The sequence below is a fragment of the Mustela nivalis genome (assembly GCF_964662115.1).
Source record: "Mustela nivalis genome assembly, chromosome: 12".
Classification (NCBI taxonomy): domain Eukaryota; kingdom Metazoa; phylum Chordata; class Mammalia; order Carnivora; family Mustelidae; genus Mustela; species Mustela nivalis.
Genome location: NC_139031.1, coordinates 83,021,543 through 83,041,643, shown reverse-complemented (window position 1 = coordinate 83,041,643; position 20,101 = coordinate 83,021,543). Strand labels below are relative to the sequence as shown.

General features: G+C 40.4%; 1 protein-coding gene across 2 annotated transcripts in view; it reads left to right on the top strand.

The window, feature by feature from the left end:
• The window catches only part of FBXL13 (F-box and leucine rich repeat protein 13), a 251,845-nt gene that overhangs the window by 4,215 nt on the left and 227,529 nt on the right, over nucleotides 1–20,101 (top strand). For both annotated transcript variants that reach the window (XM_082691862.1, XM_082691861.1), the window contains exons 2-3: nucleotides 11,395–11,498; nucleotides 11,958–12,048. In XM_082691862.1, the coding sequence (XP_082547988.1) occupies nucleotides 11,395–11,498; nucleotides 11,958–12,048 (195 nt within the window). The remainder of the gene's footprint in view (nucleotides 1–11,394; nucleotides 11,499–11,957; nucleotides 12,049–20,101) is intronic.

The following is a 20,101-nucleotide window of genomic DNA, read 5'->3' as shown; positions in this document are numbered from 1 at the left end:
TGTGGGTGGTGGTAATCACGAGAGAAGGCAAGATGTGATCCAGGCCAGTTGATGTCAAGTTGCTGGTTGGAGTGCCAGGACAGAGATATACCATCTCCGGATGTCCATGGGGAAGTGTGCAGCCCTGGGAGCCACGGCCGATTATCCTGTACACACAAGGAGAAAAGGTTTGGGGTTCCTAGAGGTTTGTACACCCATCTCAAAGACCACTGGATTGTATGTTCAACTCATGTTAGTCAGGTAACATTTTTCAAACAACAAATTAGGGTCTTGGCACCAGCCAGCCTTTTTTCTCTTGGGGGACAGCAAGAGTGGTAAGGAGGGGACGTCAGACCACTCCACCAGCAAATGTTTGCTGGACAGCTACCATGTGCTAGTAGAAAATTTGTCAGTGGCTTTGGGCACTTGCGGCTGTGAATCTGAAGCTGTCTTTAGTCCTGACATTTCTCTTGCATTCTCTGTGCATTTATCTATTTGGGTGTCCTGTGAAACACTAAAGAAACATAAATGGGTGAAGCTAATTTTAATAATATATATATATATTTTAAGGATTTTTTTTTTTTATTTATTTGACAGAGAGATCACAAGTAGGCAGAGAGAGGGAGAGAGGAAAGCAGGCTCCCTGCTGAGCAGAGAGCCCGATGTGGGGCTCGATCCCAGGACCATGTGATCATAACCTGAGCCGAAGACAGAGGCTTTAAACCACTGAGCCACCCAGGTGCCCTTTAATAATATATTTTATAAAACCAGTCCCAGAACGTAATCATTTCAACATGGACTCAATATAAATAGAATCATATTAAGTTTTCAAAATTGGGTGGGTATTTTACACTTAAACAGCCTATCTCAATTTAGACTAGCCATGTCTGAAGTTCTCAATAGCCACATGTAATTAGTTCCTACTATATTAGACAGTGCAGGTCTCAACTATATTAACATGTGTAATAAGCCAAGGAAAATTACCCTGGACCCGGAAATGATCATTGTGTCTCTAAGGTTGTACTTTTCAAGGGCACAAGGCTTCTAGAACTTCAGGAAAAGCCTGAGTGGCACAGTGAGGCTGAAGGGATGGTCTAATGGCCAATCAACATGGTTTCCTCCTTCCCAGTGATCAGCGGGGTCACACGTGGTCACACGTGTTCTCACACACACCAAAGGAAATTGATGTCTACTTTCAAATCTAAAAAATAGATTTTATTGTGAAAATGAAAAAAGTAATAAAAGCACTCTGTCAATTGAATGTTCTGTCTACCCAGATTCCTATGTTGAAACCTAGTCTCCCATGTCATGGTATTGGAGATGAGGCCTTTGGGAGTTAAGTCATGAGGTAAAGCCCTCATGAATGGGATTAGTGCCCTTATAAGGAGGCCTGAGGGACATCCCTCTCCCGTCCATCATGTGAGGGCACTGTGAGAAGACAGCTGTCTGTGAACCAGGAAGCACCTCTCACCAGACACAGAATCTTCCTGTACTTGGATCATGGACTTCCCAGCTTCTAGAAATAAATTTATATTGAGAAGTTTCTGTTCTTTATAAGTCACTCAGTCTATAGTGTTCTGTTACAGCAGCCTGACTGGACAAACGTTTGATGTGGTTTGTTGTTTCAAACCACAGATCCTTTTAAATCCACAGCGGAGGGGTGCCTGGGTGGCTCTGTCAGTTAAGCATCTGATACTTTTGTTTTTTGTTTTTTAAGATTTTATTTATTTGACAGAGATCACAAGTAGGCATAGAGGCAGGCAGAGAGAGAGGGAGGAGGAAGCAGGCTCCCTGCCTAGCAGAGAGCCTGATGCGGGACCCTGGACCGATCCCAGGACCCTGAGATCATGACCTGAGCTGAAGGCAGAGGCTTAACCAACACTGAGCCACCCAGGAAGTCCCTGACTCTTGATTTTTGGCTAGAGTCTTGATCTCGGGGTCATGAGATCGAATCCCGCCTTGGGCTCTGTGGTGGGTGTGGAGCCTGCCTAAGATTCGATCTCTCCCTCTGCCCCTCCCCTCACCTACCCTGGTGCTCATGTGTTCTCTCTCTCTCTCAACAAAACAAACAAAACAAAATAAACCCCACAGCTGAGAAGGACTCTAGGGGAGACTTTCGGTGACACAGATGGAGATTGAATAAGTGGCCTTGGTTCGGTCCTTCTGAAGTTCTCATTCTCTGGGGTTGTCTCTCTTTGGATACTGTTATAGCTACCTCCCTAGTCCTTCTAGATGAAGCCCATCCCAATAAAGGACAAATAAAATGTATGCAAAATCAGAGATGGCTAGTGTCTTAGTCTTCCTGGGCTGCCATAACAAAATACCATTGTACTGGGGGGCTTAAGTCACAGAAATTTGTCTTCTCATAGTTCCAGAGCTCACAGTATGAAATGAGGGTGCCCACGTGGGTGGGTTCTGGTGATGGCACCCATCTTGGCTTGCAGACACCTGCCTTCTCACTGTGTCTCCCATGGCAGAGAGAGAGAGAGAGCAAGCTGGCTGGTGTGTCTTTTTATAACAGTGCTAATTCTATCATGAGGACCCTATTCTCATGACCTCATCCAGCCCTGAATACCTGCTAGAGGTCCCATCTCCAAATATCATCACACTGAACACATGAATTTTGAGGGAACACAATTAGCCCATAACAGATAGTCAGTGGAAGAAAACTATTTAACCACCTGGCAAAACAAAGTGTAGATGAAATGAATTACTGTTTTCCAGCCATCAAATCAACAAAAATTAGAATTTTATAATTATCAGTGCTGGCAAGGTAAAATGGACACTCACATTGGCTGTTAATAAGAGTATAAATTGATAATACCTTTTTATTTTTTTTTATTATTTATTTATTTATTTATTTTTTAAAGATTTTATTTATTTGAGAGAGAGACAGTGAGAGAGAACATGAGCGAGGAGAAGGTCAGAGGGAGAAGCAGACTCCCCGTGAAACTGGGAGCCCTCTGCGGGACTCGATCCCAGGACTCCCCAGGACTCCCGGATCATGACCTGAGCCGAAGGCAGTCGTCCAACCAACTGAGCCACCCAGGCGTTCCAATAATACCTTTTTAGAAAGCAATTTTGAGATAGGTATGAAGAGCTTCAAAACATACCTCCTGGGGCCTGGGTGGCTCAGTGGTCTAAGCCTCTGCCTTCGGCTCAGGTCATGATCTCAGGGTCCTGGGATCAAGGCCCGCCTCAGGCTCTCTGCTCAGCAGGGAGCCTGCTTCCTCCCCTCTCTCTGCCTACTTGTGATCTCTTGTCTGTCAAATAAGTAAATGAAATCTTAAAAACAAACAAAAAAACCCCATACCTCCTGATTCTATATTCTTGCAATCTATCCTAACAAAGTAGTCAGAGATGAAGATATGTACATTTCATCATTAATAGTGAAAATATTACATCATACCATTTTTAATAATGGGACAAAGTTTGAAACAACTTGGCCAACCATTTAGAAGTTATAAAAATTTATGGTACTATTATTTGTAGCAGATTACCAACCAATCTCAATACATGATTTTTAAAAAAAATTTTTAAAGATTTTATTTATTTATTTATTTATTTATTTGGGAGAGAGAGCATGAATGTGGAGGGAGGGGGAGAGGAAGAGGGAGAAGCAGACTCCCCCCTGAACAGGGAGCCTGACATGGGACGCGCCATCCCAGGACCCTGAGATCATGACCTAATCTGAAGGCAGACGCTTAACGGATTTAGCCACCTAGGCGCCCCAGTACATGATGTTTTGAAGAATTTTGACCAGATGTGGAAAAATGTTTCATAACCAAGAAAATAAAAAGATACACAATAACAATACATAATCCTCATTTTAATTTGTAAAACTATAATTTTAAAATTTAATTTGTAAAAAATACATGCATTGTGAAAGACTGAAGTTAAAAGTTTTATTAGAGGTTATTTCTGGTGGGCAGGATGATGGTTGATTTTTATTTTCTTCTCTATATTTTCTCTGAATTTTCCAAATTGCATAGACCATATACTATTTTTATAATCAGAAAAAAATGTTCATATATTAAAAGAAAATACTGAAATGCTGGCCTAAATGTAGGAAAAACAGTATGCTTTTGCATACGGTTACCAAATAAACTAGAAAGCAATAAAGAAAGCCCAGGGAGCAGAAAAACCTTTTTTACTGGGAAGCTCTAATTTCTCATCCCAGGTGCAGCTGGTTGGCCTGTTGCAGGCCTGTGTCTGGTCTCCCTGGGATGAGATCCCTTTGGTTCTTGCCGCATGACTGAGGTCTCCTGGGCGCCTCATTCCTAGATGGCTCAGTGTCTGCCCCAACTAGCACCTTCATAAAACCCTCTCACTTTGGTTCAGTTTGCAGGCAGGCCTGTGTGTGCCTAATTGCATGCTGGTAGATTCCAAAGGTGTTTTTGGTTCTGTGTTAGTAGAATCCCAGGCTTGTCCTGACTCCTAGGAGGAATGCTCTACGGTCAGAGAAGGGGCATTGGGAGAAGAGAGCTCTGCTGCTTCCCTTTCCACCCATCCTGCAGCATCAAAGAACAGTTCTGGTCCTATGTGGATATATTTTGGGATTCTCATGAACTTGGAGGGGGGATTAAAGATTTTTTTTTTTTCTGATTTCACAAGATGAATTTGAAATCACTGTGATTAATCGCCACAGTTGTTTTCTGTCCCCAAATAATATCCTCCTTCATGGTTCATAGCCTCATGTTGCAACAAGCTGGTCTCTTTCCATCAGGGACCACCAGTATCTAATATGCCTTCCATGTAATCCATGTACTATTTGTACAAGAGATAGAAACATCGAGAAATAGAAGGGCTGTACTGTTTGTACAAGACATAGAAACATTGAGAAATAGAAAGGTTTTTTTTTTAAGACCTCGGAGGCAAGTATTTTTTAAACTTTAATTCTCGGTTTGAAATAAATGAACTGATTGATCAAATACTTGTAAATTTGGGCAATAAAAGTTTAACTCTCTGTATACCATTTTAAATTCAGGAAAAGTATATTTTAGAAATTCAAAGGTTTTTAAAAAATGTCTGCCTGTGGAGACTCAGAGCCTGCACCTAGATGGAACTGTGGGAAAACTGAGAATTATCTTTTGGTTCTTCACTCACTGAGATATTTCTGAGAACTCTGAAATACTCACCCCACCTCTGTGGACATCTCCTTGGATATATTCCTTACAAGAAACATTTGTATTTATTTAAGTATTTATGTATTTATTCATTTATTTAAGACTTTAAAAAGGATTTTATTTATTTATTTCACAGACAGAGATCACAAGTAGGCAGAGAGAGAGGAGGAAGCAGGCCCCCCACTGAGCGGAGAGTCCAATGCTGGGCTTGATCCCAGGACCCCAGGATCATGAGCTGAGCTGAAGGCAGAGGCTTTAACCGACTGAGCCACCCAGGCACCCCAAGACATTTGTATTTAAAAAGATATTAAGATGGGGCAATATACGATGAAGCCTTATTGGTAGAATTGGGTAGAATTTCAGACATACTTTGTATGTAATATTTAGAGATCAGTTTCTCTCTCTGTTTTCTACTAGTCAGGAGCGAGCACACTGCGTACAGACAAGGCCTACCCCATGGGACCAGAGGTGGGGGAGATACTATGGGTAAAGTGTCTACCAAATTATTAAAAATCTAGTGGTTGTCTAGATGTTTAAACATGTCTAAACATGTAGTGGTTGTCTGTGAGAGCGGAAAAGTGTTCTTCAAACCTAAGATCACATTTCTGTTTAAGACTCGGTTTGCAAAACTAGATATTCCCAGCAGAGGGCGTATTTAAGTTACAAATCATGATCCTTATGCAAAGTTTTCTATTTTTAGAAATACTATAGGGGCACCTGGGTGGCTCAGTGGGTTAAAGCCTCTGCCTTCAGCTCGGGTCATGATCTCAGGGTCCTGGGATCGAGCCCTGCATCGGGCTCTCTGCTCAGCGGGGAGCCTGCTTCCTCCTCTCTCTCTATGCCTGCCTTTCTGCCTACTTGTCATCTCTGTCTGTCAAATAAATAAAATAAAATCTTTTTTTTTTTTTAAAGATTTTATTTATTTATCTGACAGAGAGAAATCACAAGTAGACGGAGAGGCAGGCAGAGAGAGAGAGAGGGAAGCAGGCTCCCTGCCAAGCAGAGAGCCCGATGCGGGACTCGATCCCAGGACCCTGAGATCATGACCTGAGCCGAAGGCAGTGGCATAACCCACTGAGCCACCCAGGCGCCCTAAATAAAATAAAATCTTAAAAAAAAAAGAAATACTATAAAACCTTTTAAATTTTCATGATATTTATGTTTCTCTCGTGATTGATTCCAATTTGTATTTTTAAAATATTGCATTTATTTCTATATCACATAGACTATTCCTGGGTATTTTCTTTTAGGGACTAACAGCTGCAAATATTTGCTAGAGAGGCAAGAATGAGGAGCTGCTGGCTATGGGAGCAAGACACCGCCAGCCAATGTGGGACAGAAGGAACTGGATACCCTGACTCATTTTATGGGACCTTGGGGCTAAAAGGTTGTGGTTCTCTTGAGGGCAGTTACGTTTGCTGAGTTCCCTTAGCCCAGCCCCCCATTTCTCAGAAGTTGTTCCAGAGGCAAATTCGTGGAACACTTAAATAACCAAAAGTGTATATAATTATTTTTTTCTCCAGTAGCAATTCACTTGTCTAGGGATTCCACAGCTGGTGGGTGCCTCCCTGTCGGGCCCGGTGCAATCCCGCAGGTATCAGAATCCATTGTCTGGCTCTCACCTCACGGAGACGGTCTCCTCACATGTCCACTCTGCCTTAAAACCCCTCAAGGGGCACCTTCCTCTCCCTGAGGTCCCTCCTGAAGGGCCAAAGTCAGCTGACCCTTTTCAATAATCTTCACTATATTTTCAGTTATGGAGTTTCCAAAGTAAAAATTTGGGACCCTCTATTTAAATGTCAAGAAGATGCAGAAACTTTTGTATTTTCACATTTTTAACTTATTAACTTTCACAGAAACAAATTAAGAGGTCCCCTCAAATGACACAATGGCATGCCAACTCCATTTCTACCAGAGGTGGGGATGGCAAGAGTTTGTGAGATGTCACTTGGGGCTTGTTTGGGGGTGCTTAGGGAGGTGCAAGAGCCTTTGAACAGAAACTTAAACCTATTCCAGGGCGCCTGGGTGGCTCAGTTGATTAAGCCTCTGCCTTCAGCTCAACCCAGGTCATGGTCCCAGGGTCCTGGGATGGAGCCCCCCATCGTGCTCCCTCTTCAGCGGGGAGCCTGCTTCCCTATCCCCTACTCATTCTCGCTCGTGCTCTCTCTCTCTCACTGTCATATAAATAAATAAATTCTTTAAAAAGGAAAAAAAGAAACTTAAACCTATTCCTAAGGAAAGAGGTTTCTGTAACTTTGTGATTCTGACATTGCATTTTTTAAAAAGATTTATTTATTTGACAAACAGAAATCACAAGTAGGCAGAGAGGCAGGCAGAGAGAGAGGAGGAAGCAGGCTCCCCACTGAGCAGAGAGCCTGATGTGGGGCTCGATCCCAGGACCCTGGGATCATGACCTGAGCCAAAGGCAGAGGCTTTAACCCACTGAGCCACCCAGGCGCCCCCTGACATTGCATTTTTAAAAGCAATCTTCATCTAAAAAACCCCAGACAAACAAGGTGAAAACTATATGTTGGTTATTCTGCCATCTATTTATTTATTTAAAGATTTTATTTATTTGAGAGAGAGAGAGAGAGAGAGAGAGAGAGTGCACAAGCTGGGGGAGGGGCAGAAGAAGAGGGAGAAGCAGATTCCCCACTGAGCAAGGAGCCCAAACTGGGGCTTGATCTCATGACCCTGGGACCATACCCTGAGCTGAAGCCAGACCCTTAACTGACTGAGCCACCCAGGCACCCTATTCTACCATAAAAGAAGCATGTATTTGTGGGTTTGCATACGCATAAAATATTTCCAGATAGATAATGTGGAAAAAACCCCCTCAAGTTCTGGAGGAAGATACACATGTGGACAATTCTGTGTGAGTGCATGCTATGTGCAAGGGAGGAGCCCTGAGTTTGTAGTTTAAAAACCTACTCACTCTGTGAATCACCTGGCCCTTCCTTGCCTCATCCGTGAAACCCAGAAGCAAGAATATACCCTCTAAAAGTCCAGGTCATCCCTCGTGGGATATTAGGAAGCAAAATGAGCCATGAAGTTCTGATGATTGGCCTTTGGCCACGTGATTGATCTTGCTGGGGTTTGATCATGAATGACCTAGAGGATTCTAGAGGAGGACCCAGTCCCAGGTCTTGGTATAGAATTCCGGCTTCTTCACAGAATGGCTATGTCTGCTTCTCTCTCACCTGAACCCTTTACTCCAACCAAACGGGTCTACGCCCATGAGGCTTTGCTCTTGCCAAGAGAAAGACCCTACCTGTAAACCTTCTGCCCATTCCTTGACCCTTGGAAGTTTCTCCAATAATATAATAATAATAATAATATAACAATAATAGTTTTATTAGAAACTATTGAGGGCTTCACAAGCTTTTTGCAAGCACTTTACCTTTGCACTCATGAAGCAATTAATTTTTGCATTGCTACATAGGCCCTTAGTATTTTACCATACTTATCTGCATATCTGAAAAGAGTTGCTCTCAGGGTGCCTGGCTGGCTCAGTCGGTGGATGGAACATGCAACTCTTGATTTTGGGGATGTGAGTTCAAGCCCCATGTTGGGTGTAAAAATGATTTAAAAATAAAACCTTGAAAAAAATAAGGACTTTTAAGTGTTTTATATTGACCCACAGTTCTCATAGTCATTTACTGTCTTACTATTTATGTTTAAACTATTGGTCCATCAAGTTCTCTCTCCTAATCATTTCCCCCCAAATACATTTGTCCTAATCTTTTCCATTAGGCTTGGTATGAAATCAATGAAATCAATCCCTCTGTCATCCCACTGGCTTTGAGTGGTACAAGGGAATAGTTTTGAATTTCTTTGAATTTGAATTTCTTTTCTCTTTGCTCAAGTCTTTCCCTCTAATGAAGGTAAGAATTAGCAGTGGAATGGTTAAAAATAGTGATGGTTTATTATCATTATTATATATGATAATATAATATATTATCATTATTATCTATTGAGTACTTATTTTATGCTAGACACTATTCAAAGTACTTTACATATATTAGTTCACTTAATTCTCATGATAGCCTATGACATATGTAACTTTATGATCCCATGTATAGGTGAGGAAACAGGAACAGAGGAGCAGCTTGTCCAAGGTTCCACATTAGAAGATTGCAGATCCAGGATTTAAACCCAGTAGACTCCAGCTACTGCATTATCTTGTTTCTTGAAAGATGGATAGTAGTAGAAAGGAGTAGAAACAATGTCCTGGGGTGCCTGGATGGCACGATCTGTTTCAGTTCTTGGTTTTGGCTCAGGTCATGATCTCCAGGTCATGAGATCAAGCCCCATGTCGGCCTCCATGCTCAGCGCAGAGTCTGCTTACGACTCTCCCTTTCATTCTGCCTCCAGCCTCTAAAATAAATCAATAAAACTTTAAAAAATAGAAAAAAGAAAAAAAAAAAAACAATTACCCTGAATAAATCTACGTTCATCACCAGTCCCCAGACACCTTTCAGAATATTTGAAAAATATTGGGAATGGAGTTAGGCAGAATCAAAAGAAAGTGGAGGATTGCACACTTGTGAAACTTGGTCTTTTTTGTCCTTTGTTGTGTAAGTTTTCACTAAGAAACCTTGCCTTGATAAAGCCCTAATTGATGTTTTGTGAGAGTCAAATGTTCATCTTGTGGGAATGTTTGCATATTTTGCCTCTGCTTATAAAGACTAAACTAGTGGTTTCATAATTTTTATTTTCATTGGGCAGAAAAAAAGCTATTGGTTCACTAGTTATGATTTTCTTATTAGCACAGGGCTATGTACCATTCATGCATTAATTCTATAAAGCCTCAGTCTGTTTTATTTTGCCCAGTTGGAAAATTAACAATGAGATTTCTTACCCAGAAGGTGAACATTTAAACTCTGCTTAGTTCTTTATGCCTTTACTAACGTTCCAGATACTTATCCTTCTAACTTGATTTGACTTCTGCAGGGACTGTCGTTTTCTAATCTGTGGAACTTAGAAATATAAAGAAATAAGTGATTTCTCATATTCATTAATTAGATCCTAACTTTAAAAAAATCACCTTAATGCTGCACTCCATTTAGGCCCTAGTTCTCAGACTTCAGAGTGTTTAAGAATCACCTGGGGAGCTCCTCAAAATGCAGCTCCCAGGGCTCCATCTTCACTTGTTCAACCCCCAGGTGATTCTGAGGTAAATGTTCTCAGGGTGCTACAACAGAATGAATGACGTGGTGAGGAGTGGGAAGTAGAAAAACTCAGTATTCTGGGGACTCAGGCCCTAAAGTGCCAGAAGGCAGAAGAGCCTGTCATCAGGACTGTTCAGGGAGCTGTCGGAAGTCTGGCCTCCGGGTAATAGAAGACTTCAGCCCTTAGGTCACAGAATACTATCTACATTCATCTTGCAACTGTGACAAGAATATGGACATTGGGGAGGGTATGTGCTATGGTGAGTGCTGTGAAGTGTGTAAACCTGGCGATTCACAGACCTGTACCCCTGGGGATAAAAATATATTATATGTTTATAAAAAATAAAAAATAAATAAAATAATTTATTATTATTTTTAAAAATAAATAATAAATAATAAAATTAAATAATAAATAAAATTATTTTTTATTTTTTATAAACATATAATATATTTTTATCCCCAGGGGTACAGATCTGTGAATCTCCAGGTTTAATTTAATAAAAAAAAAAAGAATCACTGACCTCTTGTGCAATTATATTCTCTAGCTCTGGGGGAGAAAGAAGTCAGTCAGGGGTCGTCATCCTTAAAACGGGTAGAACCCAGGGGCGCCTGGGTGGCTCCATGGGTTGAGCCGCTGCCTTCGGCTCAGGTCATGATCTCAGGGTTCTGGGATTGAGTCCCGCATCGGGCTCTCTGCTCATGGAGAGCCTGCTTCCTCTCTCTCTCTCTCTCTCTCTCTGCCTGCCTCTCTGCCTACTTGTGATCTCTCTCTGTCAAATAAATAAATAAAATCTTTAAAAAAAAAAAAAAAAAAAAAACGGGTAGAACCCACTATAAGCAACTATGTCTTCAATTTGGCTACAAATCTCTGCTCACATAAGGGAAAGCACTAAGCAGCAACCCTATGGTGTCGTTGACAATGGATTTTTCTTTCAATAGTAAAGGGAAGCATTTTAGTTTGACTTCAACAAAATACTAACACTGGATAAAAAAGCGGGAGCACGTTGACCTAAAAAACTGTCACGTTATTTAACTTTGTAATTGTGGGAGAGAAGCCCATCTGCTGTTTAGTAAGAACACACAGATCCAGGAAGAGTGATTTGTTTCATTTTCCCTAGGCTCTGTTATGCGGCCTACTTATTACATGTCCTGAGGATCCCCTGAAATATTTACAGAAAATGATCATTACTATCATGGAAAATGGTCTTGAAAGTCTTCTCTGGTGAGTATTGCTTTCTTTACAGTAGGGAGATATTTTATTTTGAAGGTAAAAGCCTCATTGTGTGGTAATGAAAGAGGTCTTGCCAAGGAACACTTCCATTTTCAAGATGGCTGAAGAATCCCTCCACAGGCTTGTAAGTCCCAAAGACGTCAATAGGAACAGTTTGCCCACTGGTTCTTAACGAGAAATACAGCTCTCTCTCATCAATCACGTCCTCACAGGGCAGATATTTCAAGTTGTGGGTGAAGAAAGGGAGGTATACCCTCTTGGGATGCTCAGCAAAATCTCGAGGAGGGGGTAGTTTGAAAAAGACCTGCTGGTGATTGTGATATGCTTCTCCCCAAAGTGTCTCTTCCTTCCCCTCCACCCATGGAATCACTGATTCAAATTGCTGATTTAATGATAAAACTAACGACTATGAAATGAAATGTCTGCCTCTGTTTGACGATTTTATTAAAGGGATGTGTGCATCGATCCATCAATGAGGCCAAAAATTCGGAGACTGTCTGAAACGTACATGGAGCAACTCTTTGGGCTGGATGATCAGCTGGTCAGTATTAGTAATCAAACATTTAAAAATAAGTTTTGTTGGAAGATCTCAAATGGCATTAGATTTTATAACATGTATGAGGTCAAAGTGTTTTGGAATTGGAGGCATTCAGAAAAGTGAAGGAACATCTCACACACACACACACACACACACACACACACGCGCGCGCGTGTGCACACCCCCTCTCCAGAACCACGTTCATAGTAACCTCCCCAAACTTTCAAGAAGCATTTGCCAAGCCTTTAATCTTTCACTTCTGAGAAAATCTTTATATTTCCTCCTTTCCTCTTTCTCCTCCTCCTCCTCTCTCGCATCTTTATAATGATAAACACAGCATTCTGGAAAGCTTTAAAGGAGGATATTTTCTTTCTGTTCTAATCTACTTCCTTCTGTCTTCTACCCTTCTCTGTTTTCTTTGCCATCTGCCCCGGTATTATGCTTCTAAAGATAGGGCCAGATATTAATGAGGTCCAACTTAAAAGCCAGGCCTGATTGTTCTTTTGTTTTTTGAGACTGTATTTATTTGAGAGACAGTGGGAGAGGGAACGCAAGCCTGGAGAGTGGGAGAGGGAGAAGCAGGTTCCTTGCTGTGCAGGGAGCCCGATGTGGGGCTTGAACCCAGGACTCTAGGATCGTGACCTGAGCTAAAGGCAGCCACTTAACGACTGAGTCACCCAGGCGGCCTCCAGACCCAAGTGTTAATGAAAGGAATGACCAACTCCAACAGCGGGTTTTGACCTTGTAAAGAGGGAAGGAAGTAATTCATGGAGTCTTTTAGAACAAACACTGTGTATCTGAGAGAAGCTAAAATAGCAAAAGGCAGGTGGGGAGAGAAATACCAACGCAAATTATGTGTGCGTAGAACTGCGTATGATACCTCTAGATCCCGGGCTGATGTCTTGGAAAGTATAGGCAGCACTTGGGAGTTGCTGGTGACATTGGGCACTGAAAGGTGGATTCAGAGCTCCGGTCACGATGGATGCTGAGAGCCAGATCAGTCTGAGGCATCAGTTGGAAGGCTGGGTGAAGGGTAGCACTGGCTTCTAATCAGGTGTCTGCAACAGAGAGACAGCAATGGAGGTATAGGATATTTCTGCCAAGGCTGGGATGATTCAGAGGACCAGCATGCTGGGAAGAACCCACAGGATGAATCCTAGTTGATCTGCATCATGGTGTGTGGATGTCTTAATGACTTCACTTTATCAGCCATGTACTCTATCTACTATCAAGTGCAGATATCTGCAAACTGTATTCTTGGAGGTGTTTTGTGGGGGATCACCTCAGGAGCTGAGGGGGAGATGCAGGGAATGGGATTCTAGGTCTCTCATCCCCACCTTACACTCTAGAATAATTCCACTTTAAGTATAATGTCATATGAGAAAAGCTTAAACATCATTGCTATAATAGACTAAAATTACAACAACCTGGGGTAGAAGGGTAGAGGCATCTAACTCATTGTCAATATTTTGACAGTGATTTTATGAAATCACTTGAAAGTGATTTTATGAAATATAATCAGATTGTGCCCAATGTGTAGCTAGAAGCCTATAGAGAATCTTTTAAAGAATTGCAGGGAATTCTGAGAAACCATAGTTTTATTAGAAAAGGAATTCTCAGAGATATTTCATGATGTTGAACGTGCAAAGGGAAAACTATGGGAAGCTTATCTGGACTTAGAAGGGAGTATGACAACTCACCAAGGCATAGAAAAAATGCCCACTTCATATCATAAGGTAGGAAAAACAGAAACTAGATGTGACTTCACAAAAGGTAAATCTCCAGGTGCCTAGGATTGCTGAGTTAGAGGGCTCAGCCACAGTTGAAAATATATTAATTTATTTCTCCTTCACCCTCAGAGAAAAATGAAAAAATTTTTTTACAAAAAATACTTTAATCCCTAAAGTTTCCAATATTTTCAATTACAGTATAGCAAATATCAGCTTTGTTGTTTTTTTTTTTTTTCCATTTTCTTTCCCATACAGTTTCTTATACAGCTATAATTGCTGGTAAGAGAGTTTTTAATGTTTTGACAAAACATGTTTTTTCTTTATAATTTTTTTACTATATTATGTTAGTCACCATACAGTACATCATTAGTTTTTGATGTAGTGAGTGTTCCGTGATTCATTGTTTGCATATAACTCCCAATGATCCATGCAATATGTGCCCTCCTTAATACCCATTGCTGGGCTAACCCATCCCCACACCACCATTCCCATTCCTCTAAAACCCTCAGTTTGATTTCCAGAGTCCATAGTCTCTCATGGTTCCTCTCCCCTCTCTGATTTCCCCCCTTTGTTTTTCCCTTCCTTCTCCTAATGTCCTCCATGCTATTCCTTATGTTCCACAAATAAGTGAAACCATATGATAATTGTCTTTCTCTGTTTGATTATTTCATTTGGAATAACCTCCGCCAGTTCCGTCCATGTTGATGCAAATATTGGGTATTCATCCTTTCTGATGGCTGAGTAATATTCCATTGTATATATGGAGATCTTTATGCACTCTCTACTAAAGGGGATCTTGGTTATTGTGGACATTGCTTCTATGAACACTGGGGTGCATGTGGTCCTTCCTTTCACTAGACCTGTATCTTTGAGGTAAATACCCAGTAGTGCAGTTGCTGGGCCATAGGGTAGCTCTATTTTTAGCTTTTTGAGGAGCCTCCACACTGTTTTCCAAAGTGGCTGTACCAGCTTGCATTCCTATCAAGAGTGTAAGGGAGTTCCCCTTTCTCTGCATCCTCTCCACCATTTGTTGTGTCTTATCGTGTCAATTCTAACTGGTGTAAGGTGGTATCTCAATGTGGTTTTGATTTGAATCTCCTTGATGGCTAATGATGTTGTTTTTTCCTGTGTCTGTTAGCCATTTGTATGTGTTCTTTGGAGAAGTGTCTGTTCATGTCTTCTGCCCATTTTTTGATGTGATTATCTGTTTGTGTGTGTTGAATCTGAGGAGTTCTTTATAGATCTTGGATATCAGCCCTTTGTAGTGTCATTTGCAAATATCTTCTCCCATTCCATGGTTGTCTCTTTGTTTTGTTGACTATTTCCTTTGCTATGCAGAAGCTTTTGATCTTGATGAAGTCCCAGAAGTTCGTTTTCACTTTTGTTTCCCTTGCCTTTGGAGACAACCAAAGAAGTTGCTGTCTTTTTTATTTTTTTTTTGTCCCCCCCCCCCCCCCAAGAAGTTGCTGTCTTGAAAGAAGTTGCTGTGGCTGATGTTGAAGAGGTTATTTCTTATGTTCTCCTCTAGGATTTTGATGGATTCCTGTCTCACATTGAGGTCTTTCATCCATTTAGAGTTTATCTTTGAGTATGGTGTAAGTGAATGCTCAAGTTTCATTTTCCTGTATATAGCTTGACAAAACATTTTAAAGATCACAAACAATTGTAATTGTTCCAATTATTAAGATTATTTTGTATGCTTTCAGTGTGAAATCATTTTTATGATCTGTCAGGACACTGTCCTGCAAGGACCGCCTGCATATGGCTATTTATAACTATGTGTTTGTTTCTGTTTGTGCAAACAGAGAAGGAAACTGTGAGTAAGGCACATAGTTACAGAAAAGTAGGAACTGTTCTCATAATAGCAAATAGAAAGACATTTTGTCTGTGTGTTCCAAGATGAAAGAATCCACCATTGTCAGGAGGAAACTAACTTCACAGACTTGATACTCATTGCTTAGGAAATGAAATCTCCAGATGCGTACTAATTACAAGAAGAAAAGTCATCTATAACATTTAAAAACTCTTTTCATTATGGAAAGATGGAAACACAACACACAAAAAGAACACCATAATGATCCCCCCTCATCCAGCTTAAACAATAATCAATAATTTTGCCAATCTTGTTAATCATTCTCCCTTTGCCCCTCCTCCCTTTTTGCTGAAGTATTAGAAAGCCAATCCCAGGAATTATATTATTTTACCAGTAAATGCATCAATATGTACTCTAACAAAAAAGAACATGTTTAGAGAGCACAGCCCAGTGCCATCTTCTGTGTAATGAAATTAGCAATAATTCCTGAACACCACATCAGGCTGATTCTATATATATATATCCCCCCCCCCCCCCATATTCAGCCCATATTTGAGTTTCCCAAATTGTCTCAAAAATGCCTTTTTTAGGGACGCCTGGGGGGCTCCATGGGTTAAAGCCTCTGCCTTTGGCTTAGGTCATGATACCAGGGTCCTGGGATTGAACCCCACATCAGGTTCTCTGCTCAGCAGGGAGCCTGTTTCCCCCTCTCTCTCTGCCTGCCTCTCTGCCTACTTGTCATCTCGTCTGTCAAGTAAATAAATAAGATCTTTAAAAAAAAATGCCTTTTTTACACATGGGTCTGTCAAATCGGAATCCATGGAGGGTCTACATGGCACCCGGGTGTCAGATCAAATGCCTCTTGTAATTAACTGTAATTAATCTTCCCTACTTCCCATGCCACTTCTTTATTGAGGAAAACATCATTTGTCTTGTAAAATGTCCCACACTCTCATTGTTTCCTCTGGCATTATTTCATTTGCTCTGTTTCTTGTATTTACTACAAGTTTTTAGTTAGATCAACAGACTTGATATTCAGGTTCTTTTTTTCTTTTTTCCTCTTGTTGACAAGAGTAGCTGCATAGGGGGTGTTATGGGCATTGCATGGGGGGACGCCCAGTAGTCTGGTCAACCTGCTTTTTATGAATCTTCATTCCTATAGACAGTAATGTAATTGCTTATTAGTTTCATCTTACAACACAGACATAACTGTTTTGTAATAACAATACTACAAGACCACTAACAATAAAACCACTGAAAGCAGGGGTGCCTGGGTGGCTCAGTTGGTTAAGTGTCTGCCTTGGGCTCAGGTCATGATCCTGGGGCCCTGGGAGTGAGCCCTGCATTGGGCTCCCTGCTCTGGGGGGAGTCTTCTTCTCCCTCTTTCTCTGCCCCAACATCCCCCCAACTCTCTCAAAATACATAAATATTTAAAATGAAAACCAAAAAACCCACTGAATGCAGTTTAAGAAAAGTATGCAATTCCAAAAAAAAAACCAATTCTTTTTGTCCTTAAGATATATATATCCTACGAAATATTTTCAGTAAAAATAATACATTTTTTGTTATCCAAAATAATTCTTTGTGCTGATAGTCATCTTTTTTCCTCTTTGATATAACTATGCTTTTCCAGTTATGTATAATAGTACATGGCAGCAAAATCAAAACAATAAAATCAGTATTCTGAAAAGTATTGCTTCTATACCTACCTTTTCTCTTACCTATTCCATCCCTTTTTCTAAGGGATTTTAGTAGTTTTTAATTTATCTATATAGTTTTTCCATCGTTTCCTTTTGAAAAGTATGAGCAAATACACTGTATTCTCCTCCCCTTCAACTTCTTATATTGAAGTAGCAGATGATGTGTAGCCTTCTGCTTCTTGCTTTTCTCACTTAACATGTCCTAGAGATTGTTCCCTTTTATTTTTTATTTTATTATTTTTTGAAGATGTTATTTATTTATTTGACAGAGAGAGAGAACACAAGCAGGGGGAGCAGCAGGCAGAGGCAGAGGGAGAAGCAGGCTCCCCGCTGAGCAGGGAGCACAATGTGGGACTCCATTCCAGGACCCTGGGATCATGACCTAAGCAGAAGGCAGACATAACCAATTGAGCTACCCTGGTGTCCTTGAGATTGCTCCCTTTGAAAATAATGCTATGAATTTTAGAATGATTCTATCATAGGGAGCACTGTGTAATAAAACCCTAAAACCTAAAAGAAAGATGTGGACTTACTGGTGAACTATAAAAAGGAAACCTAACCTGATGACCCCAGTGGTGAGGGTTTTAATCATCTGGGAGAGGCAGGCAGATCCTGGGCCCCAAATGAGAATCAACTGGTTGATAATTACATCCTGTATCCTTGCTGGTTTGCAAGATATCCTTTTTCTTTTAAAATTTGGTTGATTACTCTTTCTTGAGAAGGCATCAAGCTAAGTATTGCCGTAACCTGGAAGGAGTAAACATAGTGAAGGTGTGAAATGATGAAGAGATGACCTGGATTCACATTGTTTATGTTAAGATGAATTTAAGTGTAAAGTAAGTAATAATAGCTGATGATAGGGCATTTTTGTATGCTTGTGTGCTACGTATGGCATTTGAGAGTTCTAAAGAACGTTTTTGTAAGTTTTTAATTTTGTTTAAATTGTTTCAGGTACTTTACATAAAATTTGTAATAAACATTTATATGTTTAGGAAATTGATTTTTCAAAGTTTCATTTATTTAGATAAGTGTTTATTAAATAGAACCCTAAAATCAGTCAATGTTTGTCTCCAGGCATAAGAACCCCCTTGGGCATTAAAGACTGTTTCAATAATTTGCAAAAGATAAAAAAATCTAAGAAAATCACTCATGAAAAATCCAACACTTTATAGTATGTCATGTACTGTCACAGACACTGCTCACTTCTGCATTAAAGACGTGGTTTCTTTTTAGTATTTTTGTTATTTCTTTGAACTTTTCCAGTCTATAGAAAAAAAAATCAGAGTCGGGAGGGATTTGAAGTAATGCATTCAATATGTATTTATAAACCGTGTCTCGGTCTATTCAGGGTGCTGTAGCAAAATATAGCTGTTATAAACAACAGAAGTCTGTTTCTCCAGTTCGGGAGGCTGGGAGGTCCAAGATCAAGGTGCTGGCAGATTCTATGTCTGGTGAGAGCCCAGCCCCTGGTTCATTACCTGCCGACTTCTTGCTATTTCGTCTTAGAGCAGCAGGGGTGAGGAAGCCCCCTGGAGTGTCTTATAAACACACCGATTGGTTCATAAGGGCTCCACCTTCATGGGCTAATCATCTCCCAAAGGCCCCACCTCCAAATGCTATCACATTGGAGATTGGGTTTCAACATTACCGATTTTAGCGGACATAAACATCCAATCCATAGCAAATCCCATACTACATTGCTAGCATTATTCTAGAATGATGCTATATGAGATAGTAATGAAGCTCATCAATGAAGTAAAGACACGGTACTTTAAAATATGATGAGATATGTTAAGGTAATTTAATGTATGATCTCTCAGTTCAAGGATTAACCGAGCAAAAAAAGGAATTGCCTACCAGAAGAAAAAGTTTGTTATAATACACTAAAAAACAAAAATTGTAATATGAATTCAATGATTTACATTTATTTTTTGTTTGGTTCTTACCTATTATTATAGTAGGTATTTCAAATATTACAGAGGTAAAACATTTTTCTTCTATTGGCATTATGTAAACACATCAGTTTTCTCAGATGTAATAAATGGACAATATTTAACAAAGTTAAAAGTTAAGGGGGACCAATTACTGCTGCCACTAAAGAACCATAAATTCAGTATTATTTGTCAGTTAGCATTCATGGTTGGTGCTGGTATTTCATTATTTTTTCATTTATTACAAAATTTCACCAGGCCTCACCAGCCTAGGATACAAGGAGAACAAAGTTGATAGTAATATTCCAAATTTCAGTGCCTCTAGTCCCTAGCTTCAAAATCTAAGTGGTTGGTTTCCCCTTAAAATTCCAACCAATTGTATTTGGGAATTCCAAAGCTCTCCAGTGTGAATTCAAGAATTCCCCTTGGCTTCCCCAAGCCCATTTAGCTGCCTGAAGGTGACCCTCAGCACTGAGGCTGTTGCCTTCTGGAGAGCCCTGAAGGTGGAGGTGGAGACTGAGGCGTCTTCAACCACAAATCTTTAGTGTGCCAAAATAGTGCTCCTTTCTCTGGACTGTTGCTCTACTCAAAACATATCCGGTGGTCACACTGTTTGAAAGACATACTTTTATGATGACCTTAAACCAAACTTGTATTTTAAGAATAATTACACAACTGTTTGCCTACCAAAATGGTACCACTATGTGGCAAGAGCTCAAAATATCCATGTTCCCAGTAGCTTTGGAGAGAAATGCTTTTGATTAAATTTTAATTGGAGGGATTGCATTATTTCAAAATTTGCTGTAACGTAAGACTTTTGTAATATTTTTATTAAGTTATTTCAAATTTTCAGAACTTCAGAGTCACACAAAAGTTGATGGC